Genomic DNA, 24017 nt, shown 5'->3' on the forward strand with positions numbered 1-24017 from the left:
GGACGGTTTTTCTTTCCCAGTGATCCTCAATTTAAAGAATTTTAAACTCTTATGAGTATATGATTGTGGTAGGACTATATGTTGTGGTCATTTATTATGATCAATTCCAATGTCTGGGAACAAAGGTATTAAAGGAGGGACAAGTAGAATCTGGGGCATAGGGAGAAGGTCCACGTGGGGAATTGTGAAGAGAAAGTAGTGTACTCTGTTGGGGTTTAGCAGAGATTCCATGGTAGGCTGATGCTTTATCCACTGCCAGGTCCCAGTATGAGACATATCTAAGAGTGTAATCCCCAGAGTGACCAGCAGAGGGAGCTTGATCTCAGGGAACTAGCTGCGTGGGAAGGTAGAAAAAGAAAAGTCCTCCATCCTTAAGGCACCAAGCTTTATAAATGGAGCAGAGTTTATCCATCCATCCAATTGCAAAGCTCTCTTACAGAGTCTCCAGTAATAGCTGAGAATTCCTATTCTTCCTCAGCCCAGTCTGCTGTGTCCCAAATACCCCAAACCTTGGCTCAGAGGTGGGACTCCGACTCCAAAGGGGTCCGTTCCCTCAGGCTGGCCTAAGGAAACGACGGGCCCCTGGGGGAGGGAGATGGGATTAGGAGAAGGGCGATCCTGGGGCTCTCCCCAAGGAGCCTGGGAGAGAGAGAACAGGCATGAGACAGGGGGGAAGGTAGAACCAGAGAATATCTCCTCTGGCCAGAAGGGGTGAGGGACGTGGGAGTCAAATCAGTCAGACGTTGCTGATTCGCACACTGAGGGCACTGCCCTCCTTTCCCTCCTGCTCCCGGAACGATTCCTCTAGTTTGAGCTTCTCAGGGTCCCCATAACGGACAGTGGTATCTCGGAGGCAGCCGGGAGGGGTCACTTTTACCACCTGGTCAAAGAGGCTGAAGTCAGCCACGTACTTGCCACTAGCTGAGAGTGAGATGGCAGGCGTGAATTCATAGCCCCAGAGGATCTCCTCTGGCAAGTAGGAGGTGCGCACTTGGCAGGTGGCGCTGGTCGATTCCACCGTCCCACTGAGGATCAGAACCAGCTCGAAGTCCCCCTCACCACTGCGCAGGGGCAGGTCCCGTAGAGGGCTGGACTCATCCACCACATGGTAGAATGTAAGGGGCAGGATGAGGAATGGGCTGTCAGAGGCTGTATCCACCTGGAAGGCCACATTGACTTGATTGAGCCGGATGCTCTCCCCTTCCTTGGTTAAATGGGTCTGGAGCAGCTTACCTGTCACCTGGCAGCCAATGAGCAGGCTTTTGCGCATGTTGGCAACGCGGATCATGAGGCAGGGTTTGCCATCGTGGGTGGCCACCACAGCATGCTGGCTGAAGCGGATGGTCTCAGCCCTCTTCTTGGGCCGGGCAATTTTGGCCAGGAAGGTGCCTGTGATAAAGATCTCCAAGATGGTGGTGAGCACCAGCTGGGCAATGAGGAGGACAATGGCCAGCGGACACTCTTCACTAATGTAGCGGAACCCATAGCCGATGGTGGTCTGTGACTCAAGGGAGAAGAGGAAGGCACCGGTGAGCGTGTGCACCTGCACCACACAGGGCGTGTGGTTAGCGGGGGGCCCTAGCTCCAGCAGGTCTCCATGGGCCACAGCCACCAGGTACCACACCACACCAAAGAGAAACCAGGTGCCTGCAAAGGTGGCCGAGAATAACAACAACTTGTAGCGCCACTGCATGTCAATGAAGGTGGTCCATAGGTCCTTGAGGTAGAGGAAGCGCTTGTCAGCGATGTGTTCCATGCGGATGTTGCTGCGGCCATCCTTAGTCAGTACCCGCCGGCGGCGCAGCCCCGGGCCCATCAGGGGCCGGCTCTCTGTCTGGGTGGTCTGGCTATAGTACACCTTTGCAACCGAAGTCATCTGGAGAGGGAGACAGCATGGCAGAGATTTATACAAGACCCTTTCCTTCCTCTGGCAGCCATCCCTAGAGGATGTTTGAATATCCTCTACTTTCTGATGTGAAACTACTATCAACCTGGTTTCAGATTTGATCACAGTCTCACCCCAAGATCCTTTGAGATGAGAATGAGGAGAGCCTGAAATGGGATCCACTGCTCCTAAGTAGACCCAATCTCCATTAAGCCCCATAAGGAATTATCTGGAGCCTTTTGAATCCAAAGTAAAATTCTGCTGACGCTGGTACATTTCATCATACAGAGTGCAGAGAACCCTGATTTTGTGGCAGAGCACCCAGGCTTAAATTCTGCCCCTGCTACTACCAGCATGACTTGGGGCACGTCAAAACTCTCTGGACCTCAGTCTCCTCACCTGTCAAATGAAATGTCTCTAAGATCCCTTACAGCTTTCAGTCCCCATTCCTAAAACCCAGCGAAAATACAATAGATATAATAACTGACATTTATTCAGTGCTTTAAAGCCCACCTCTAAGACTGGCTGGACGTGTTCATCCAGAAGTCACTTGACCTCTGCATGCTGCAGGCAGTTTAAAAAAAATGTAAATTGTAGAGAAGATACTGATCTATATTGATAGATGGAATTTTTTCATTCAGGAGTTCTCTATATAGCAGTGCAATTATCAGGCCCTGTTCCTATATATTTTTGTACATTTTGTCACTTGATCTTTATAAAAATCCTGTGAAGCAGGTACTGAAAATTTTATTTTTTCTATTTGGCCATTGAGGAAACAAGCTCAGAAGTAGTATATTTAAACCGGAGTTTCTTCTTATACTACAACATCTCAGAAACTTCTCCCTTTCCTCTGATCCCTTTGTCTCCAAACAATGCTTGGAGGTTGATCTCATACCTGAAGGATCCTGTATCACAGGTAAAGGTAAAGGCAGGACTCATACATGCAGATAGAACAAAGGAAGCTGCAGTGAAAGAAGGAGCTCTCCCAAAGGTGGTGGGGCATTTTTTTTTTTTTTGAGAAGCCCTTGAGTAAGATTGGCAGATTTCAAGCTGGCCCAGGGAAGAAGGTACAAGAGGGATTGAGTGCTAATTATTGGCTGTGTCTGACTAGGCTTATATTCAGTTCTGCTATGCATCCTGCTAGTAGAAAAGCAAACAAAGCATTGAAATAGGAGACAGTCTCCTCTAGATTGGACGTCTGGCACCCCTGCTTGCCTGTGGAGTAACTTGTACTTTTCCAGAAGTAAAGCATTGGTGAACCAAGCTTTTGCATTTGGCCTAGGGGCCTGACCTCCTGGAGATGTCCTGGACCTGCCCTGGGAAGGTAATTTCATCTTGAGGAGCAGGGGTTAAATGAGCCCACAAAAGCCTGACACTTCCTGAAAGGCAGGCCAGTAAAGGTTTCAGAGCATCCAGGGGTCTAGACAGCTGCTGCTGCTTTTTCTTTCCCTTATGATTTGAAATTTTTTTTAAAAGAGAGCATAGTAGTGATTACCTCTGGAACATATCAACATAAAAACAATTGTGCCAGAACTTTCTAGCAGGGTTTTCCTCCTTGCTCTCAAACTTTCAAGGGAAATATTTCTGCTGCACTTGTAGTGACGCTAGGAAAAAACCAAGGCAGACACAGCCTCAATGTCCCATTTCACTCAGCTCCATCTCCATGGGCAGCAGGGCCCTTGGCTTCTAGCTGGCCCGTTTGCCACCTCCGCCTGTTGTGTCTGCCACCTCCAGTTGTTGTATCTGCTGGTGCCAGCTGTTTTATCTGCCTCCTTCATCTGTTATCTGATGCCCCCAGCTGTTGTGTCTGCCACCTCCCACACCCAAGTGACTTGGCTCCTGATGGAGAACCAGGGCCAGGAGTGGCTGGGAAAGGATCTCCCTCTCATCCCCTCCACCTCCAAACTGGGCCCAGAGAGGGGAAGGCAGGCAGGCCAAAGCTCCAACACACAAGGGCTGTGTCCCCACTTTGCCCCTACTTCTGCCACCAGAGGGTGATATTGTCCTAGTTTCCAGGACTCAGACCAAAGTCAAACTCAGAAGGCCAAGAGAGATCATGATCACAGAATTTTAGACCCGGGAAGGGAACAGAGAGATCGCAGGGTCACAGATTTTGTGCTGAAGGAGACAAGATATCATCTATTCTAACTCCTCTCGTTTCACAGATGAGAAATGATTGAAGAGCTAGGGCAAGGTCACCCAAATAATAAGTGAGAGAGTTGAATGTAGGGCAGCTCTTGTCCCAGGGTCCAGCAGATGGTCCTGACCAGGTTCAGGGCAGGTACTTTTCCCCAGTCCTTGCTCCATTTCCTTCATGTGAAATGGATAAAACAGCTAGTCTTAATCACAACTTTTCAACTTTTTCCACTCAGGACTCCTTTTTGCCTGAGAAATTTTTATGTGATCTCAGGTATATATGTATATAAAATAGGTACAAATCAAACATTTATGTGACCCCCATATTCAATTACATTTTTCACAGTTTAAAAAGCTTTGTTCTAATTTACCCAGATATCTTAATCTATAATGCCCTGGCTCAAAGTGGTAAAATGATTTTCCTCCCTGGATCATTCAGTAAATTTTTCAATCCATTTTTGTCTCCATTTTACAAAAAAAGGAAACAGAATTCAGAAGGTAAGATAACTTTATTTTTGTCACTCAGCTATCAAGTCAGTGCAATAAATGGGTCTTGTGTCTTTCTGAAAAGACAAAAATCAAATTAGTCACAACCTTGCAGTGGCTAATCTATTGGAGATCATACAGTTTTGAAATCATGATCTGCACCTAGTTTTCCCAACTCTTTTTCATTAAACCTTAGGGCCTTTTAAAGTGATTGGACAGGATTAAGGGAGCAATCTGTGCCTGTGAACCAATTTCATATACCTCCACACCTTCAGCTAATCCACAAACACAAGATCAAGTACTTAGAAGTTTGTGCTCTAACCAGCTAAGCAAGCCAGTCTGCATTTATCACAACTTTATTTTTTAGCAATGGATTTTCCTTCTTAATTGGAGCTCCTATTAAATTAGGTTGCTTCTTCTTCCTATCCTAATTGACAACCAGGGGAGGTCTTGACCAAGTATGTTGGGAGGCAGGTAGAGACCAGGTTGGGAGGAAAATTTTTCTCAGGGATAACAATCAGGATGAATGACAAGAGGGAAATTAGAGGTGACAGCATTCTTTTTCGTTTCCTCTTTTCATTGTTCCCAAACTTTCTTCTTTGGCTTTTTAGACTATTTCTTTATTCTTTCCACTTTTCTTCTATGAATCCACTTTCCCACCTCATTTTCTGATTTTGTGTGGTATCCTTTGTTTCTTATCCATTCTGCTATTTTATCTCTTTCCTCTTTTGTCTCTGTCTTCCCCTCCCTTTCTTTATGGGATTCCTCAGTTTCTTGTGTTGGATTTGGAGTCAGGAACACCTGAATCCCATCTCAGTTCAATTCAGCAAGCACTTAAGAAGTACTTACTAAGTGACGGGAATATGTTAGGCACTGGAAAAACAATAATTAAAGTGAAATAATTCTTACCCTACAGCAATTGACATAATTTCTCTCTCTTCTTCTTTTCCTCTCTCTCCCTCTTTGTCTCTCTGCCTGTCTCTGTCTCTGTCTCTCTCTCACATACATATATATCTATGTGAGGGTATGGTTATAGTTATTGTGAAGATTACAGGAGATAATCTATCCAAAGTTCTTTGCAAATCTAAATGTACTACGTAGATGTCAGTTAATAATTTTTGTTTGTTTAGATCTGTGATTTCTTTGTGAAGGAAATTCATTATGAGGGAACTAACTCCCTCATGCAATACGGATTGGCACTTAGGGTTTTAGAAAATTCACTGGGCACCAAGAAGTTAAATGATCTGCCCATAATCACAAAGTCAGTGTATGTCAGAGGCTATTCTTGAACTTGGGTCTTCCTGACTTTGAGGCCAGCTTTCTGTCCACTCCCCCTACAATGTCTTTGTAAGAAAGAGATCATTTCAGAAACTTTGGAAAAACTAAATGGCAGAGCCCATTTTCAGGTTCTACTTTTTTTTCCTACTTATTTCCTCTGGATTCAATCAGAACAAATCTGTCCTCTCTTCCACGTGACAGCCCATCAAATATTTGAAACAACTAGATTATGTCTCCCCACTTCATACCTTGTCTTTTCTTTTCCAGGCTAACCACCCTAAGTTTGTTTAGTAGATCTTAGAAATGTTATGCTTCCCTCTAGTCTTTCTATCCTGGTGACTGCTCTGAACTCAGAATTTTTCCTTTCTGAAATGTGTCCCCACTTCTTCAGGGGTGAGCTGATCAGACCAGCGATCGGGGAAACTCTCCTGTCTAGTGCAATTTTAGTTCATTCTCATTTGTTTTGCCATCCAGGGAAATGAGAAATTACTCCACAATCTCCTCTTACAGAGCTTGGCTTTGTATCTTTAATGGATTACCAATTCCAACTCAAACATCAGTCTGGCCTGATAGACTCTCCAAAGTGTATTAAACACAGTGGAATAGAGAGAGATGTGAGAGAGAGAGAGAGAGAGAGAGAGAGAGAGAGAGAGAGAGAGAGAGAGAGAGAGAGAGAGAGAGAGAGAGAGAGAGAGAGAGAGAGAGAGAGAAGAGAGAGAGAGAGAGAGAGAGAGAAAGAGAAGAGAGAGAGAGAGAAAGAGAGAGAGGAGAGACAGAGAGAGAGAGGAAGAGAGAGAGAGAGAGAGAGAGAGAGAGAGAGAGAGAGAGAAAGAAGAGAGAGAGAGAGAGAGAGAGAGAAAGAGAGAGAGAGGAAAGAGAGAGAGACAGACAGACAGACAGACAGACAGACAGAGACAGGAGAGAGAGAGACAGAGAGACAGAGAGAGACAGAGAGAGAGAGAGAGAGAGAGAGACAGAGAGAGAGAGAGAGAGAGAGAGACAGAGAGAGACAGAGAGAGAGAGAGAGAGACAGAGAGAGAGAGAGACAGAGAGAGAGACAGAGAGAGAGACAGACAGACAGACAGACAGACAGACAGAGACAGGAGAGAGAGAGACAGAGAGACAGAGAGAGACAGAGAGAGAGAGAGAGAGAGAGAGAGAGAGAGAGAGAGAGAGAGAGAGAGAGAGAGAGAGAGAGAGGGAGGGAGGGAGGGAAAGGGGGAGGGAGGGAAAGGGGGAGGGAGAGGGAGAGGGGGAGGGAGAGGGAGAGGGGGGAGGGAGAGGGGAGAGGGAGAAGGAGAGGAAGAGGGAGAAGGAGAGAGAGAAGGAGAGGGAGAGGGAAAGGGAGAGGGAGAGGGAGAGGGAGAGGGACAGACAGATACAGAGAAAAGGAAGTTGGTGCAAACCTCAGGACAAAGAAGAAAGCATTGTGCGTTAGGTTAACCTTTAAGTAAGAATAAGGTTGGATTTAGGATTTATTTTCTTGAGGCAGCTTCATTTTTCATTAATTTCTAGAAAGAGAAGTAAAAATGGAATCATATGATCAACAAACTTGGAATGGAGGGGGTGGAGTAGGTGGGATGAAGGCCGTGTGTATGTGTTCATGCTTATTTCTGGCTGAGTCAAAATTGCCTCCATCCCCATCCTCTGCCCTTCTTCCTTTTTCCTCCCATCCCTTGGCCCCAGTCTGGCACACAGGCCCTGGGCCCATAGCAGAAGAATAGGCTTTTCTTCCCTTGTGTCAATGTTTGGAAAGTTTTCATTCCCCGAACAAAAAAGAGAGAAAAAGCTTCAAAGTGTTTCCTGGGAGCCAGAGACCTCTGCCTGGCCCCTTTGGTTCTCCCATGTGCTTTCCGGTTAGGGGAAGGAGGGAAGGAGAGATGGGACCATATTAGAGGCCCTTCTCTAACCATCCAGCTCCTCTGTCTCATGGGCTGATCTTAGCCGCTCCCTCTTTTTCCCTTCCCCCCCCAAGCTCAGTAATTCCCAATTTTTAGGCCATGCCCTCTGTCCTCTGGAAAGAGGGCACAATGTTCCTGCAGAGAGTTGCCCGGAGCTTGGCACTGCAGGGCTTCCCTCTCCCAATTTGTAAATTGAGGGCACTAGGAGGGCAGGCTCCCTAGGGCACACAACAGATGGATATTGATTCTATGCACCCCCTTTCCACCCTTCAGAATCTCCAGGCCACAGTGGGGACCACACCAAGGAATCCATTTTTACTTCTTACTTGCGCTGGCAGTGCTAAGTGTCCTGGCAACAGCTGGCATTCTTTTTGTGGAACTGGCCTTAAAGGGTGACTGAGGACTCAGTTCAGTTGCCCAGGAGGAAGAGTTAGGAACAAAAATTTCTCAACCCTGAGACCCAGTATTCATTCTCCTCAAAGACAGGGCTGAAGTCAAGTGCAACCCAGAAAATGGTATTCCATGGCTTGCCACCTCCCACCTTTCTAATTCATCTCTACTGAGGAATCAGAGGAAATGAGATTAATCCAAAACAGAAGAGATTGAAATTAGTCATTGGGGATAACTACATAACAGGCAGTATAAAGGACCTAAGAGTAGTGGGTACTTAAGTACTTGTTGAATTGAATTGGATAAAGGAAGACTATAGAGTCCTTTTTGTGGAGGAATCTGACCTGGGTAAGATTGAGGCAAAGAAATAACTGAATTCATCTCTTCTCTCTCAACCTTAATCCGACATATGGCAAATCTCTAAACTTCAGCACATCCCTCTCTGTTTCAGATTTTCTCCATAGGGAAAACCACATGAAGTAGCCTTTATGAGAAATGGTCAAAGAATATCTATAAGGAGAGAAGAGTTCCTATGCAGAGGGCAGGGACACTACAATAACTAGCATGTAAATGCCACTTTAAAGTTTACAAAATACTTTATATTTTGTAATATAAATTACACAGCACATACTATTATCTCCATTTTCATTATGATCTCCATTTAATTATCTCCATTTTTAGTAGGAACTATTATTATTTCCATTTTACAGATGAGGAAACTAAGGTAGCCAGGGATTAAGTAATTTGCCCAGATTCTGTCACATAGCCAGGAAATGTCTCAGGCCAAATTTGAACTCAGATCTTCCTGATTCCAGGTCCAGTCCTCTACCTCGAAGCTCCATCTAATGGCTTGCTTACAGTCTCAGCTCCCTGGTAGAGATCGGAGAGCCTGGGCTGGAGAATGAAGCTGGAAGAAGAAGATACCTTAGTCTTAATCCACCTGAAGTCCTTGCTAGAAAAATCAGTGTCCAGCCACCAGAGGGCAGAGCTCTCTGGCTTTTGGGGGTGGGATGGGATGGGAGACATTCATCGTAAATATTCTTGGGATTGTCATTTGCCACAAGGACTAGTCTTCTCCTTTTCTGAACTCTAAGTGTAACAACTACTGATATAATTTCTAGATTCCCCCCAAAGAAATTCAGGGCCTCGCCAATACCTTGTTTCTCTGCCCCCTCGTCACCAATCTCCAAGCCCAAAAAGGAGCCACTGGGCAGGGGGGCTGGGAGACCAGGGTTTATTGAAAATATAGATGAACAAAGATGGAAGAAGTCAGGGCTCTCCAATCTACTTTTACCTCATCCTCACTTCCCTGGGCTCCTCCTCCCACATAACTCCCTAGGCAAGAGAGGGTCCTGCAGTGGGGGGTCACTGGAGAGATATTTTAGTTATTAAGATGCTAAATAGAGCTAAACTCCCCAATTTTTGTCACTACCACCCCCCCCCCCAATCAGGGCATGTGCCCTTCCCCTTCCCCAGGCTTATGTCTCCAAGAAGCTGGCAGGCCCTGAATGCTGATCTGTGGCATGGAGATGGCCAGGCCCCAGGAGATAAGGCCTAGGGAGTGGAGGCCAAAGCTCTATTGAGCTGTCACCAGATCTGCCACCAGCATCTTGGGCCATGGCCCTATGGAGGAGCCAGGAAACCGGAGAGGGGCCAAAGCTTGTCAGACCGGCTCCTCAGGGGCTCCTGGCCCCCTGGGCCCAGAATGAGGCCATACTGTCCTCCAGCAGGGAGAAGGGAAGAAGGGCAGGGGCACTGGCCTGCATCTCATCTCTATTGTCCTCATTCTGTGCCTCAGTTTCCTTACCTGCAGGGTAACTACCCTCCAGGATATGAGGAAATAGTAAGACAAAAAGGCTTGGAAATCCTTTGTGGGGAGTTTTAAAGGAGGAAGAAAAGATTGAAGGAAAATCCTAAAAGTGTTTCTGGGTGGCAGAGGGGCAGAAAGGATTGCATGCCAGTAGAAGAAGACATAGGATGAGGTCCTTTATTTTATTAGGATTCTTTTTAGAACTGGCTGAGACTTTTAGAGGTCATTTCATTCGTCCTCCTGCTTTACCTCTTTCAAATAAGAAAAATCCTCCTTTATTAAAAGAGGTCATGAGAGAACAAATGATTCCATATATTCTCCTGATCCATATTCAATCACCCATTCTAGGATCTGATACTCCCCATTGTTTGGATGTTCTTCCTTCTGTCTGACCTCAATTCCCCTTACTGCAGCAGCAGTTTAATCTTCCAAGGACTTGGGGATTCTAACTTAAGTCTCTCCTCAATTTCCCTTTCCTTCAGACTAGATTTAACACTTGCTTCCTGGCTTTCTCCCTTTCTCTGTATCTGTTCCTAGTGATTCCTTTCCAATACACTTGGGAGTTCTCTGTTGTTGGGGAACCCAGATTTCTAGAAGAGTCACAGTCCTACAGGGAAAACAGAGGGATAGAAAGTAACAAAGATGGAGTCAAGAGGTCCAGTATTAGGACTCCTGGGTTTCTCTAACAGGACTTTTCTCATGTAATGTGGGAGAATTCAGGACTGGAGACCAAAGCCAAAGAGCTCTGGACCCAAAAGATGTCCTCTAGACTCAGCAGGCATCTCCTCCCCCTCCTTGCTGCCCACAGTCCCATGATACAGATTCCTGGCTATAGCTGAGAGGCAGTAAAGGTCCGAGTTCCACCTGCCTCTGCCATTACCTATGTGACCTCAGGCAATTCCCTTAACCTCCTAAACCCCCATTTTCTGAGCCGTAAAACTAGAGAGTTACACTAGGTAATCTCTAAGATTTCTTGAAATTCTAAATATGTGACCCTAGCCTTTTATCAATAGAAAGGGAAATTGAGGCCCAGGAAAAAAAGATTGGAAAGATGAGAGAGACAAAAGGACCAGCCCTTAGTTTCCTGGAACTTCCCTAGAAGTTTTTACATTCTATTTTCCCCTCCAGATGTATACATAAGTGGACTTAGAAGGATGAGAAAATTTTTGCATAGGCAAATTAGGGGAGAGAAAGGAAAGTAAGGCAGAAGCAACAGGTTGATAGGTTGTGGAAAAGCACACCATAGATAACAGTGAATTGCCCGACTTGGCTAGATTGTATGTGCCAAGGTCAGAAGTGGTCTGTCTAAAAACTCCAAAATGGAATTCCATGGCTTCTTTTCCTAGATTGATTCAACCTAATGGAACAACTCAACAAATGACCATTTTTCAATTGAGCTGCTTCATTTTTAACATAAAAAAAATCACAGGAATGCCTCTACTTTCCCCCAAAGCTACCACTTCTTTCTTTTTCTTCCCACAGGCTTCTGTCCTTGGGGATGCTCTTGGTCCCTGTAGAGTTCAGTTGTGCTGTCCAACTTATAAAAATCTGGTTGGATTCATCTTATGTTTTCTTTAAGGTAAGTGGAATATGAGAAAGAGTTAAAAATCTGATTTTGATTGATAGGAAGGATAAAAACAGATGGAGCTAGGGATGCTGTGAAACAGGGCAGGCAAGGACAATTATAATGAAAACTGTACACTGGATTGAAGAAGAGGGGAAGTCCAATATCACTATCCTTCCACCTCAACCTGAATTTGATCCTTTTGGTGACAGGGTAGGTGGCAGGGGTAAGGGGAAAGGGACAAAATGATCTCATAGCGGGACATATTGAAAATGCGGCAGAAAACCCAATAGCCAAAGGTTTCTGGAGAGCTTGTTTTGCTTCCAGACACAATTGCCACTTCTCCATCATCCTATCTGAGTCTATGCTCTTCACTAACATTTCCAGTAAGGAAAGAGAATTTCTCATCTCCTCCATGCCTGGGTGACCTGTGATCATTGGGAAGACTTCTTTTCTTCTTTGAATTTTAACCTAAATCCCATGTAGGGCTATCTAAGCAGATTCTTCCAGATTTTTACACTTGGCATAAATGGAGGCTAAGGGTAACCTTAAAACTCCCACTGTTCTCATTCAACACACAGATCTGGGATCATACTCCCATTTCTCTCTCAAGTTGCAGACCACCTTCAAAAAGAAACCCCAGTCCCCCAGCCTGATAATTTCCATTTAACCTTTTCCTCCAAATTCCTCATATTGAGAGTGTCAGAAAGAGAAAACCCAAACACAAAAGCAGAATCCTGGAAGAAGCAAGGGAAAGTACTGCCTAGAAAACTGTGGGAGCAAGAGCACCATCTTCTCACTATACCAGTGGGTATGGACTGAAAAAATAATGAGATCTTTTTGGGGAAGACCCAGCCTGAGAGAAGACGGGGAGGGAGAAAGGTCCTGAGGCTGGGGGTCAGTGAGGGAGCGAGGAGACTGGAGGAGAGTGAGAGAGGGCCTGGAGGACACTGGGGAAGGGGCTGGGGCTTCCCATGTATTCTTCATTTTACCACAGGAAACACTGGCGTGAATAAAATATGCAAACAAGCAATGAACCCAGTTCTGGTGCTGCTGTCACTGATGGTATAGAAGGTATTGCTCCAAGCTGGAATCCCTTCCCTGATCTCTGTCTTTAGTCCCTAGGGTTCTCCTCTTGAGGGGGTAGTTGTCCCTGTCCTTTTAGGGTCAAACTCCCAGAACCTTGATACCAAGAGGTGCTCAGTCCTTGAGGGATTATGAAACCTAGCCCTGGGTCTACATACATGAGCTCCATCATCAGCAGGGATTGAGACTGGATATGAGAAAAGACTCCTAACATAAAAGCATCTGGGGTCCTGGGATGGACCCCCTGGGGGTTGCGGGTCTCCAGGAAGAACAATGGTGTTCTCAGATAGGCTCCAGCATCGCCTTCCCTCTCCATCCTCCTGGGTTGGTGAACCACGTGAGGGAGAGGGGCATCCTCAGCCCAAACTCAGCTTTGGTGAGTGACCACACAGCGGGACGTTGGCGAGCTCTCTCTAGGGGTGGAGGGAGGCTGGCGCCCTTTTGGGGGGAAGGGGAGAAGGAGCCTGGAAGGGGCCCCAGGGAGTGTGCTCTGGTTAAAGTTTAAGCCACTGCTGGAATAGTGGGACATTCCCAGCCCCAGGGCCACATTCTCGAGGTCACAACAAGTGCAAACTTGTTACAACCTGTGTCAGAGCAGCAGGGGGCGGCAAGGGCACGGAGGTGGGGGGGTGAGGTGCCCAGTGACGGGGAGCGGGGTGCTCAGGCCTCCAAACGCAGGAACGAGGTGGAGGACGTAGGGGACACGTGGGCATCCTCAGAGCACAGGTGCAGGCCATTGGCCAGAGGCAAATCTCAGTGCGGCTCTAGGTGGGGTCATCCGTGTACCCGCAGATGGATGTGTATGTGTGAGCAGACACAGATAAAAAGGACTCACATTTCTATGGTGACTTACTGAGGGCTTTCCTCCGTACAACCCCAGGAGCTGGAGGTACCGATATTATTATTCCCATTTGACATATGGGGAAACTGAGGCTCATAGGGGCTAAGTCCGTGCCCAGGGTCACACAGCTAAGATGCTTCACAACTAGGATTCCTGCTCAGGCCTTCTAACTCCACATTCGGGGTCTTTATCTACACCCTGCTGTGTTTCAGTGCGCGTGTCTGTGTGTGTGTCTGCATATATGAGAATGTCTATGTGTATGTGGGCAAATGTGTGTGCATGTGTGAGTGTGTGCCAGTGTGTGTGCGTGCATATATAAGTGTCTGAATGGAAGTGGGCAGGGGGAGGTGTGTCTGTCTCCATTCTAACTCAGGAGTTTGGGAGAAGAGAAGAATGATAGTTATGAGACCCTGCTGGGTATTTGTGACCATGTAGGTGGGCACCTCTGGAAGTGTCTCCTTCCTCCAGCCCGATGGAACCCACATTCCAAGCAGGAGCGGCCGCCCCCCAATCCAACTCCCACTGGGAATTCAGCGCTCGGCCTGCATCTGTATCCAATGAGGTCTGGCCTTGCCAACTACCCATCTTTCAAGCCTGACCCAGGGGTGGCAGTGCCCCCTGCCCATTCTCCCCCACCCCCAAGGCTGCTGGCCCAGAGCCCATTCCCCCACTCTCCCCAACCCCTCCGGACACTGTTGGGGGGGGAGGAGAGGCTCTGAAAGCAGGTGACTGTTTGGGGGGAACTCAGGGACAGAGCCCCCATTGTGCCTGCTTCAGAGCCGCCTCAATGGAGAGCTGGGGCACAAAGCCGCTTTGACAATGGGCCCTGCATTAGTATGCAGGGCTGGCCCCTCCTCTGGCTCCCTGTCCCACAGTCTGGGAGGGTATGTGTGTGTATGGTTGTGGGGGAGTTAAGGGGGGAGGAGGATGCAGAGCCTTGGTGGGGGAGGTCTGGGTTAGAGCTAGGGAGGGAGATGGGGAGCCTCAGACCTAAGTCCCCTTAAAGGTACTAAACAGGAAAGAAAGAGAAAAGGATTGAACCCCTTGAGAGAATCTGTCATTCATGCTCCAAACCCAAAAAATCCCAAGGAAGGATTTTCCTTTCTTGAAAGAAAAAAAAAAAGCCATAGAAATCCCTTAGAGATGAGAGAGGGAGGAGAGGCTTGGAAATATGGCATCCAGACATGCCTCTAGAATAGGAGAGGGGCTGGGGCAGAGGGGCTGGGACCACCCACTCTGTGCCTTATTTCCCAGACTGTTTTTAAAGGGGTTCTGGAAACTGGAGAAACAGAGCTCCAGAACTGTCAGCACTGGGTCCAAGGATGGGATTCTGAAGGAAGGGCCAGGAAGCTATTCCCACAGAAGTCTCCCTTCCCATGCTCCCCCACCCCAATGGGCCTTTCTCACATGCTTCATGAGGATAGACCAAGGTAGAGAGAATACCTGAGTCCAGCCTTTAAGCCAGAGGGATCTGGGCTTAAAAGAACAACCTATTTGTGCTCATGCTCTGTGTCTGCTCTCTTTTTGTGTCTCCATCACAACCACTCTGTGAGTGGCAAGCAGTGTCAGTGTCCAAGCCTGTCCCCATTCACCCATTCAACAAGCCCCTTCATCCCCAACCCCGCCTCCAGCTCCATCCCTGACCCAGGCGCCAGGACACAAAGCAGGGAGGGCACCCAGGAGGTAGTTACTGAGGACAGCTGGCATGGGGCAAGGCGCAGTAAGGGGTGAGACAGCGGGAAGGCCAGGAACAGAATGAAGGAAAGCTATCTGGGAAAAGGTGAGAGGCAAGGGGAACAGGAACAGCATTGAGTCATAGATGGACAATAGAGTGGGTAGTTGTGTTGCTAGAAACACAAACTCCCTCCTATCACTCCTAGCCCAGGATACCACCCAGACCAAGAGGTCAAGAGAAAGCCGGGATACCATTTTAGCACATATTGGACTACTGGTCATCTAAGAGAGGGCGTGAGGGAAGGAAGGGAGAATTGGAACATAAGTTTTTGCAAGCGCTAATGTTGAAGAATTGTTCATGGATATGTTTTGAAAAATAAAAAGCTTTATTAAAAAAAAAAAAAAAAAGAAAAGTTTTTGCACAAACAAATAAACAAAAAAAGAGCAGGGGTTTTGGAAGTTAATAGAAGAATATCAGTTAGGGGATAGACCAGTCAAATATCACGTTGGCTGTTTTTCAGATATCTGTGGAAAGAACATTTGAGAGGCAAAAGACTTGCATCCACTTGATTTCCAGTTATGCTCCTTACTAGCTATGTGGTATATGGCAAGTTATTTAATGTATCTATACCTCAGTTTCCTATGCTTTAAAATGAGAAAATGGGATACAAACCTCATAGGGCTTTTTGAAGGATTAAATAAGGTAATATACTTGGAGATACTTTGTATTTTGCAAAGCACCAGAAAAATGTAAGTTATTAACAGTTTCCATATTGTCATTCTGAAGTGCTCTGGGAAAATCCTATTACCCTCCTGTGAGTTCAGGCAAATCATAATTCTGAGAGGACCTGCTTTAAAGTGACTCCATTTTAGTGTTCAACTTGTCCCTATGTGAGTCCTGGTAACTCCTGAACTTCAAGGTCAGTTTAGAGTCAGACCAGTCTTGATCAAGGACATACAGAATTTTGACCCAACATGACAAAAGCACCAGGATCCCCATGGCAGATCCCCACACTAAAACAGTGTACGAGTGCTGATAGAAGAGGGGAGAAGAGAAAGGTTTACTCTGGAGGTTCTGAGAGACCGGTTCCTCCCCTACCTAAAACCATTCAGATGCCCCAGAACGTTGACCTTACTTTCTGGGATTAGCCAGAAGAGATTCTCACTTCCATTTGGATTTGAAACAATTCAGATCTTTAGTCTATTACTGGCTGTGTGATCTTAGACAAATCACTTTTGTCCACATGAGCTCTCTGTGTCATACTGTACTTATCTATAAAGCAAAAGGATTATTATTAATTATTAACTGCTTCCAAGGTCCCTCTCAGATTTAAATTTGGATTCAGAAGTGAAGGGGCCTTAGAGATTATCTAGTCTCCCTTTTCTTTTTCAATATAAAAGCAGCAGTGAACATTTATTTACGTGGAACTTTAAAGTCTGAAAACACTTTATCTAAGTTATCTCACTTGATCTTCACAATAACCCTGACAAGTAAGTGGTGTTACTCCCATTTTGCCACTAAGGAAATTGAAGCTAAAAGATGTCATGACCTTGTCCAAAATTATATAGCTAGTATTTGAGGTAGCATTGAAATTCCTCCTGACAAAGTCCGAGACTTTTTCCATGTAGCACCTACTTTCCTCTGATGAGGAAACTGAGACTCAGAGAAAGAAATATCATACCCAATTTGCAGAAGTGATCCTCAAACCCACATTTTCATGCATTTAGTGTAGCTTCTTCTATTAAATTATTAGCAACTTGCGCATAAGGAAACACACTTTATAGATCTTTGTATCTTCTCTACTGCTCTGTATATTGTTTTGCACAGATGAAGACACTTAGTCAATCTTTGTTCAATGATTGAATAAAAAACAGTGAAAATGATCTGAAATTCAACCCTTTCTCCGCATTATAACTTATATTGTAGTTCAGTCATGTCTGACTCTGTGATCCCATTAGGGGTTTTCTGGACAAAGGAACTAATTTGCCATTTTTTTTCCAGCTCATTTGACAGATGAGGAAACTGAGTCAAACAGTGTTAAGTGACTTGCCCAGGGTCACACAGCTAGTAAGTGTGACTTACTAGGCTGCATTTGAACTCAGATCTTCCCGACTCCAGGCCCATCTCCTTGATACAACTTAATAACTTTCTGCTTATTTACTCTCTGTCTTGGAGCTGAGCACTCAGAGATTATCTCAGATAAGAAGTTATACACAGGTAACTCCATGTCTGAGGAAGGAAAATGAGGATATATACCCATATAAATAATTTAAAATGTTAAAACCATAATTAATGCATAGGACATCCTAAATGATAGCTAGGCCTGAGTATGAAGAAGGATGCTATAGAGATTTGGAAGCTTGGATGGAAACAATCTGGGAAGCCTTCATAGATAAGGTGGGACAGGAACAGAAGGTCAGAGGTGAAGGAGAGAAGGAGAAAGTGGATCCTAACCTGGAAAGGGTGGGGAAGTGGTTATGGAATCTGTGTCATGTTTTAGGGTGGGAGAAGGTGAGTATGATACGGTGAACAATGAAAAGGTCTAGTTTGTCTGCCTAGAAAAGTCTCTATATGAAGGAAATTCTAATAAATCAGGACAGTGAAGGGTCCCAAGGATACAACAACAGCTTCTATTAATTTAGTATTCCCTTATAATTTGCAAAGCTCTTCCATGTACATTATTACATATGATCTTCACAATAACTCCATCACAAAAGTGGGGGCAAACATAGGATAAAATACTTCCATTTTATAGTTCAGGAAATAGAGGCTCAAAGAATGATTCCCTCATCTCTGAAAGAAGATCAGTAAGTTCCCTTCAGCTCTAAAATGCTATGATTGTAAACTCTAACCTAGTCCCTGAGGCAGTGGATCTGAGTACTAACTCTGAAAAGTCAGATGGCCTGGGTTCAAATCCTAGCCTGTACCTGTTGTCTCCATGACTTTGGGCAAGTAATTGACTTCTCTGATTTTCAGTTTCTTTATCTGTGAAATGAAGAGGTTGAACTAGTGACATCCTCCACTCCTCAGGGTCCTTTCCAGCTCCAAATCTATAATCTCAAGTCTCAAGACAGAAGAATTTTCCTGTACCTTGTGATGCCTTCAGTGGAAAAATCTATAATTAAAAAGTTTTCATTGAGTATAAGATTGTGCTGCTATGATGATCTAAATAGGAAAGGACCAGGATTCAGAAAAGGAATAAGGAGAGAATGTAAAGCAGCTATGACTGGATAGAGGCTAGGTGGAGGTTGTTTGAGGTGTCCAAGCAGAATGGAAATCTGAGCATGTTCAGGAAGAGCAGAATGATGAACGAATTTTAGTAAGGACAGGAAAGAGAGGACACAAAAGTTCCATGATAAGCAATGTAGAGGGATGAACCAAGGAGGTTGGGGTTTGAATCTGAAATCTGTATGACTTTGGAAAAGTCAATTAATTTCATGAGCACAATCTCATCTGGTAAGTGAGGAAATTTAAACTAGACAATTGCTTAAGTCTTTTCTAGTGGTCTCTTCTAGCACTAAAATTGATGGTAAATTCAGGGATTTGGCAAAAATTGTCAAAAAATACAGACAATAGAATATGGGAGTCTGATGGGACTTATTTTTGGACATACAACATTTCCCTGTGGGTAAAAGAAGAATTGAAACCAGAGATGTGGAAAAAGTGGTAAAACAATCTGTGGAATTGAGGGATGAGATCTCGTGATATGCCAAACAAACATTTAGCACACAGTAGGTGCTCACTGAATAGTTGATGATTGAATTATATAAAGTTCATTATGTACTCACTAATTGCAAGGCATTGTGCTCCCTAAGAGAAGGCTCTGAGAATTTGAGATGCAGGAGCTATTGCTCGGGACAGGTGAAGAACCTAGAGAAGAAAGGAACCCCAAAAACACAAAGGAGAAAGGATGTCTAGAATACCCTTGTGGAACATTAATCTCTAAGAGAATTCTAGACTGGTTAGTCTCCCATGGGTCATATCTATCCCTTTGTCTCTGAGCCAGGGCCAAATTATATGACCTCCTCAGGGATGTTACCTGGAACAAAGAGATCATAGCTTCCCTCTCTTTTTCTCTTCTTCAACTCTGTATTTCAGATGCCTTTCATTTATGCTTCATGCTCCCATTTTCTCTATTGTCTTTAGTGGAAAAAGGAAAGTTTAGGTCCTACATATGAACTTATTTTATGCATTGTATACACATATATCATACATTATATATACACATATATATATTCACCTTGAAGATCACAATTCAGTCTTTCTGTTCTTTCTCCAAGTTTTTCAACTTTTTATTTTCCAAACTAAGCAGCCCCTTATTTCTCAGCAATAGAGAAAAATTTAAAGAAATCATTTTACCTTTCTGAGCCTCTGTCTCCTCATCTGTAAAATATAGGTCTTGTGTTAAATTATCTCTAAGGCCCTTTCTAGATCTGATATTGTATTAAATATTTGCTTTCCTTTCCCCAGTCACCTGCAATTTACAGCCTAAATTTGGGATTTGACATGAAGGAAGGAAGGAAGGAAGGAAGGAAGGAAGGAAGGAAGGAAGGAAGGAAGGAAGGAAGGAAGGAAGGAAGGGAAGGAGGGAGAGAGGGAATGAGGGAGGGAAAGAAAAAGAGGGAGGGAGAGAGGAAGAAAACAATCATTTTTATTAACCATTTGCTTTGTGTTATGCACAGCTCTAAGCACTGGGGCTACAAATACAGGCAAAGAGAAAGAGCCTTTGCTCCTGAGGAGCTTCCATTTTAAAGTTTAAGATGACACCCAAAGGAAGGTAAAAAGCAGGATTAGTAGGGAAGAGAGGGTGGTTTTGAAACCCAGAGAAAGTCAAGACCAAAACTACAGGGAAAGGAAAGCAAACTGGCTTGAATTCCTCCATAAAATAGAAGCTCCTGGAGAAACTCACCAATGGGAATAGATTTTCTCCACAGTGTTCTCCCTGGACCTTTTAAAGACTCCAAGAAGGGATTAGGAAGAGGGGAGGCCATCCTAAGACAGAGATACTTCAGAGGGAGGGTTGGTTAAAGATTTCCACCTAAATAACAAATGCTGTCTGGCAAAAGTTGTTATCTCTAGCCTGCAGAAACCACCTCCCTTTCCTGTGATCCCCCAATCTGTGCTAGCTAGGAGAGGAGCTATAGTGATGGTCCAGAGACAGGGAATAAACAAGAACTTGTCAAGAGAAACTAATCAACTCTAGGTCCAACTTTAGGAGGACCACCTCCTTCACATCCATCTGAAGCCCAGGTGAATACATCTTCTTTCTCTCTGTCTATACACCTCTCACTATTGGAGAGTTAGAGATCCCCTTCCTTAACCATCTCAGCTGTATCTTTCTGCCTCACCTCACTCTGTCTTCTTAACCACTTGCCCTTATCTTGGCAGAACCACAGATCAATCAGACAGAATGAGAATCTAGGCCGGAGGTGGAGTGGGTTCCAAAAGCTGTGTTTTTTTTCCTTCTGTCCTAAATAACCTTTGGCAAAAAGCTTTGGGGGCTCCACTGCACAGCTCTATTCTCTCCAGCCTCACAACTATTGCCAAAGGGTTACTGCCCTGCTTCTCCTTGTGTCAAATATCCAGACATCTTCCCAACCTAATTCTGGAGGATCCCTCTATAGTTACGTTACTCTGCATTACTTTAACTTCATTCCCCCCCCCTCCAAAGATCAACAATCTCAAATAACTGCATAAAGTTGAGAGAGATTGAAGAAGAGACCTGATGTATCCCTGACCGTCAAATCTTAGATTATTTGAGCCCAAGGAATAAATAGAAAAGTAATACTGGCATCTTGGACATCTGAATTAATTTATCAACCTCTTCTCTCTCCCATTTCCAAGCTCCCATGAAGTAAGGGGGCAATGCAAGAGGGCATATGGTAATTGGAAGGGGAGCAGAGGAAGATAACTTTGCTCCTCCACCCCAAATATACACTCCCATGTGCATGGTGCAGGTAGGATCATATCACAGCAAGGGAGCAGATGGGATTCAGAAAGGGGGAGACAGAGCAGTATATAAATGGCCAAACAGTAGTGGCTTTTGCTCAGGGTGAGGAGTGGGGGGTCAGGCTTTGTGCCAAAGCTACTATAAGGAATCTGGACCATTCCCTCCTCTCCCCATTAGTGGAGTCATTGCTATTTGATACCCACAGAGACAAGCTGGCTGCTGGGGGGGGGAAGGGAGGAGGGATGATTCTGAAAACAGCAGCTCCTTTCAGGGCCCAGGTTGGCAGGGGCTTCTGGAGGCCAGACAGGCCTAGAACCCCCCCTTCCCCCTTCCCACCTCCTCCCTGGTCACCAAAGAGGCTGGGGAGAGGACATGGGAGAAGAGAGGCTGACATCATTCAAAGCTATGCCTCCTGCCTCTGCAGATCCTCCCTGGCCCCTCTTCCCATCATGATACCTCCCCTGGATACCATTCTAAAGAATTTTCAGGAAGTTAGGACACCTGTTTTCTCCCCGTTTCCTTTGAGCTTCAGCCCTATCCAACTCCCAGCCTAAATCCAGAGACCATCATGCTGATCTCTGAATGAAAATACAGCAGGGTGACCACAGTTAGGCTGAGAATGTGCATTAAAGTTCCTTTACCAGCTGCTTTTTCTGGAACATCCAGGAGACCTAGGTCCTAGGGTTGAGATTTTTGTGGCTAATCTTGATCTTGGTTGGATCTGGGAAGCCCACCCTCTGCAACAGTCTCCCTTCAGCCTCCTGAGTATTTCCTCCTCTATTGACTTCCTAGGAAGACACCTTCCAAGAGAAGTGTGATATGGGAAAGGTCAGGAAAACTGGATCCTAATGCTGATCCCGATATTCACTAACACAGATAGTGAATATCGCCACAGGTAGTAAATATTGGAGTCAGCATTAGGAATCAGCTCCTCATCTATGATGCTGTGATCATCCTTCTCTCCACATCTGGAAAGAACACTCTCTCCTCAGACTGCATCTGGGCTGAAAACTAAACCAAAGAATGACTAGAAACAATTCATTCCCCCCTACTCCAGCCTGCAAGTTCTGATCTTTATGACTGAAGCATTACCCAGAGGGTCAGTCCCTGGCATGGAGTCGAGGTGAGGAACGAGGAGAATAATGGGGAAGGGGAAGAAATTACCCCCTACCTCGTCTCCTTCAGTGGAACATTTTCCCAGCTTGTTTTTGGAGTCTTCAATGGTCCCACTGCTCCCCCTCACACAGACAGCTGCCTGCCGTGGCGGGTGGGGAGATCAGTCCCAAGCGGCTGGGGGTGGGAAGGTGGAGTGGGTGGAGTAGAGGAGGTCACAGGGGAGTGGGTGCACATGCTAGGGGGGGAAACCCTAGCTAGGGAAGGGGAATAGGACTGGGCAGAGACGGTCCTCAGTTTAACTCGTCCGCTAACAAGAGAGCCGTGTTTCTCCGTGTGTGGTTCAGCACCAGTGCATGTCACTATTAGACTTTTACTAAGCTGGACAAGGGCTTCTGAGTGTTTCTGGGAGGAGGGAGGCTCCGTCGTTGCCATTCAGGGAGCAAGTCTGAGTTCTACATTTGGGAGTCACTATGCCACGGACTGAAGAACTGTGTTGTCAGTATGCAACCACTTGAAGCTCCTATGGAGGTGGTGGGGTGGGGAGAAAGGAGGCAAGGGACCACTGGTTCCCCCAGCTCAGCCCTAGATTGTGGGTAGCCAATCGACCTCAACTACTTCTTAGCGGTCCCTGCAGGGACTTCCATGGAGAGCGAAGCAGAGGAACGGAACGCCGAAGTCCGCTGGAGGAAAGAGTTCGGGGTGAAAAGTCCCCCACGATTCCATGTTAGAAACACTAGCTCCGGTTCATCACCCCCGATACCCCCGGGGCACAGTCGCCGCATCCCTTACCTTAGGTCCTGGGCAGGGAGACACCTCGGACCGGGTGGCCGAGAGGACGCACACTAGGCTTGACTGACGGGGCGGGCTGGAGAGAGGAGCGGAGCTCTGTGACGGGCGGGGCCCGGCTCTTAAACTAGACCAGTAGATCAGATAAGGGTTGGGCCGGGACCGGGGGCCGGAGCCAGGGCCGGGCCGGGCCGGGGGCAGAGCTGGGCCGGACCGGGCCGCCCCCTCCCTCTGCTGCGATGGAGCCAAACTTTGTGTGAATGGAGGGGCTACGGGGTGGGGGGGGCGGCTGAAGGATGGGGGGAGGACGACTGGGCGGAGTCAAGGGGGGGTTGTTCCCCGGTGACCAATAAGAGAGTCGAGCGCTGAGAACCTGTTGCTGGGATTGGAGGGGGATAATTCGGGGGTGGGATGAGTGGATCAGAAGTGGGGGAAACCGACTCGGAGAGACACAGACAGAATAGGGAGACTAGAGAAGGGAGAGGGAGATGAACACAGACGGCGGGGGGTCACAGGCAGACGGCCAGGGAAAGACAGAGGGAGCAAGAGGCGGAAAGACGAAGTGACAGAAAGAGGTAGAGAGAATCAAAGCAAAGAGAAAGAGGAGGGAGTGAAGCCAGAGCTGCCCTAGGGGAAGGGGGGGAAAGGGGGAATGTGGGTGGGGAGGAGTGGAATTGAGGTAGAGTTAATGAGGTGGAAATAAATTCAGGAAGGGCCCAAGCTGGAGGTTGCCCTGAGAACAGCTCTTGGGAGTGAAGCTGGGCTTGGGCTCCCGCCTGGCCTTGGGAATATGACAGAATGACACGCATCCATTCATTGATTACCTACTATGTGCTAGCCTCTGTGAAGATTTTAAAAAATAATAATTAATGGGCCAGGATCCCTGACCTGGCGGGTTTAAATCATTAGTCGGGGATGTTGTTAAGCAACTGGATAGTCTTGTCATCCACTAACAACTGATGTCTTAAAGTGCCTTCCAGCTCTAGGATTCTGTGATTCATTCTTGTAGGAAGGATAAGACGCGGCACAAATATATGTGGCTCCGGACGTACTTAATAATGTCATAAGGCTGATGTAAACTAAAAAGTGGTTTTTGTAATTCCTCCATTTGAA

At 46.1% G+C, this 24017-nt stretch overlaps 1 protein-coding gene across 1 annotated transcript; it reads right to left on the bottom strand.

Annotated features, from left to right (window-relative positions):
* Positions 1-303: 303 nt before the first annotated feature.
* On the bottom strand, positions 304-23123 carry KCNJ10 (potassium inwardly rectifying channel subfamily J member 10). Its single transcript, XM_074262292.1, has 2 exons — positions 22908-23123; positions 304-1876 (listed from the first exon to the last, which is right to left on the bottom strand). Exon 2 carries the CDS (start codon positions 1874-1876, stop codon positions 737-739), a length of 1140 nt encoding a protein of 379 aa, XP_074118393.1. The 5' UTR covers positions 22908-23123; the 3' UTR covers positions 304-736.
* Positions 23124-24017: the final 894 nt, after the last annotated feature.

The sequence above is a fragment of the Sminthopsis crassicaudata genome, chromosome 4, assembly GCF_048593235.1.
Source record: "Sminthopsis crassicaudata isolate SCR6 chromosome 4, ASM4859323v1, whole genome shotgun sequence".
NCBI lineage: Eukaryota > Metazoa > Chordata > Mammalia > Dasyuromorphia > Dasyuridae > Sminthopsis > Sminthopsis crassicaudata.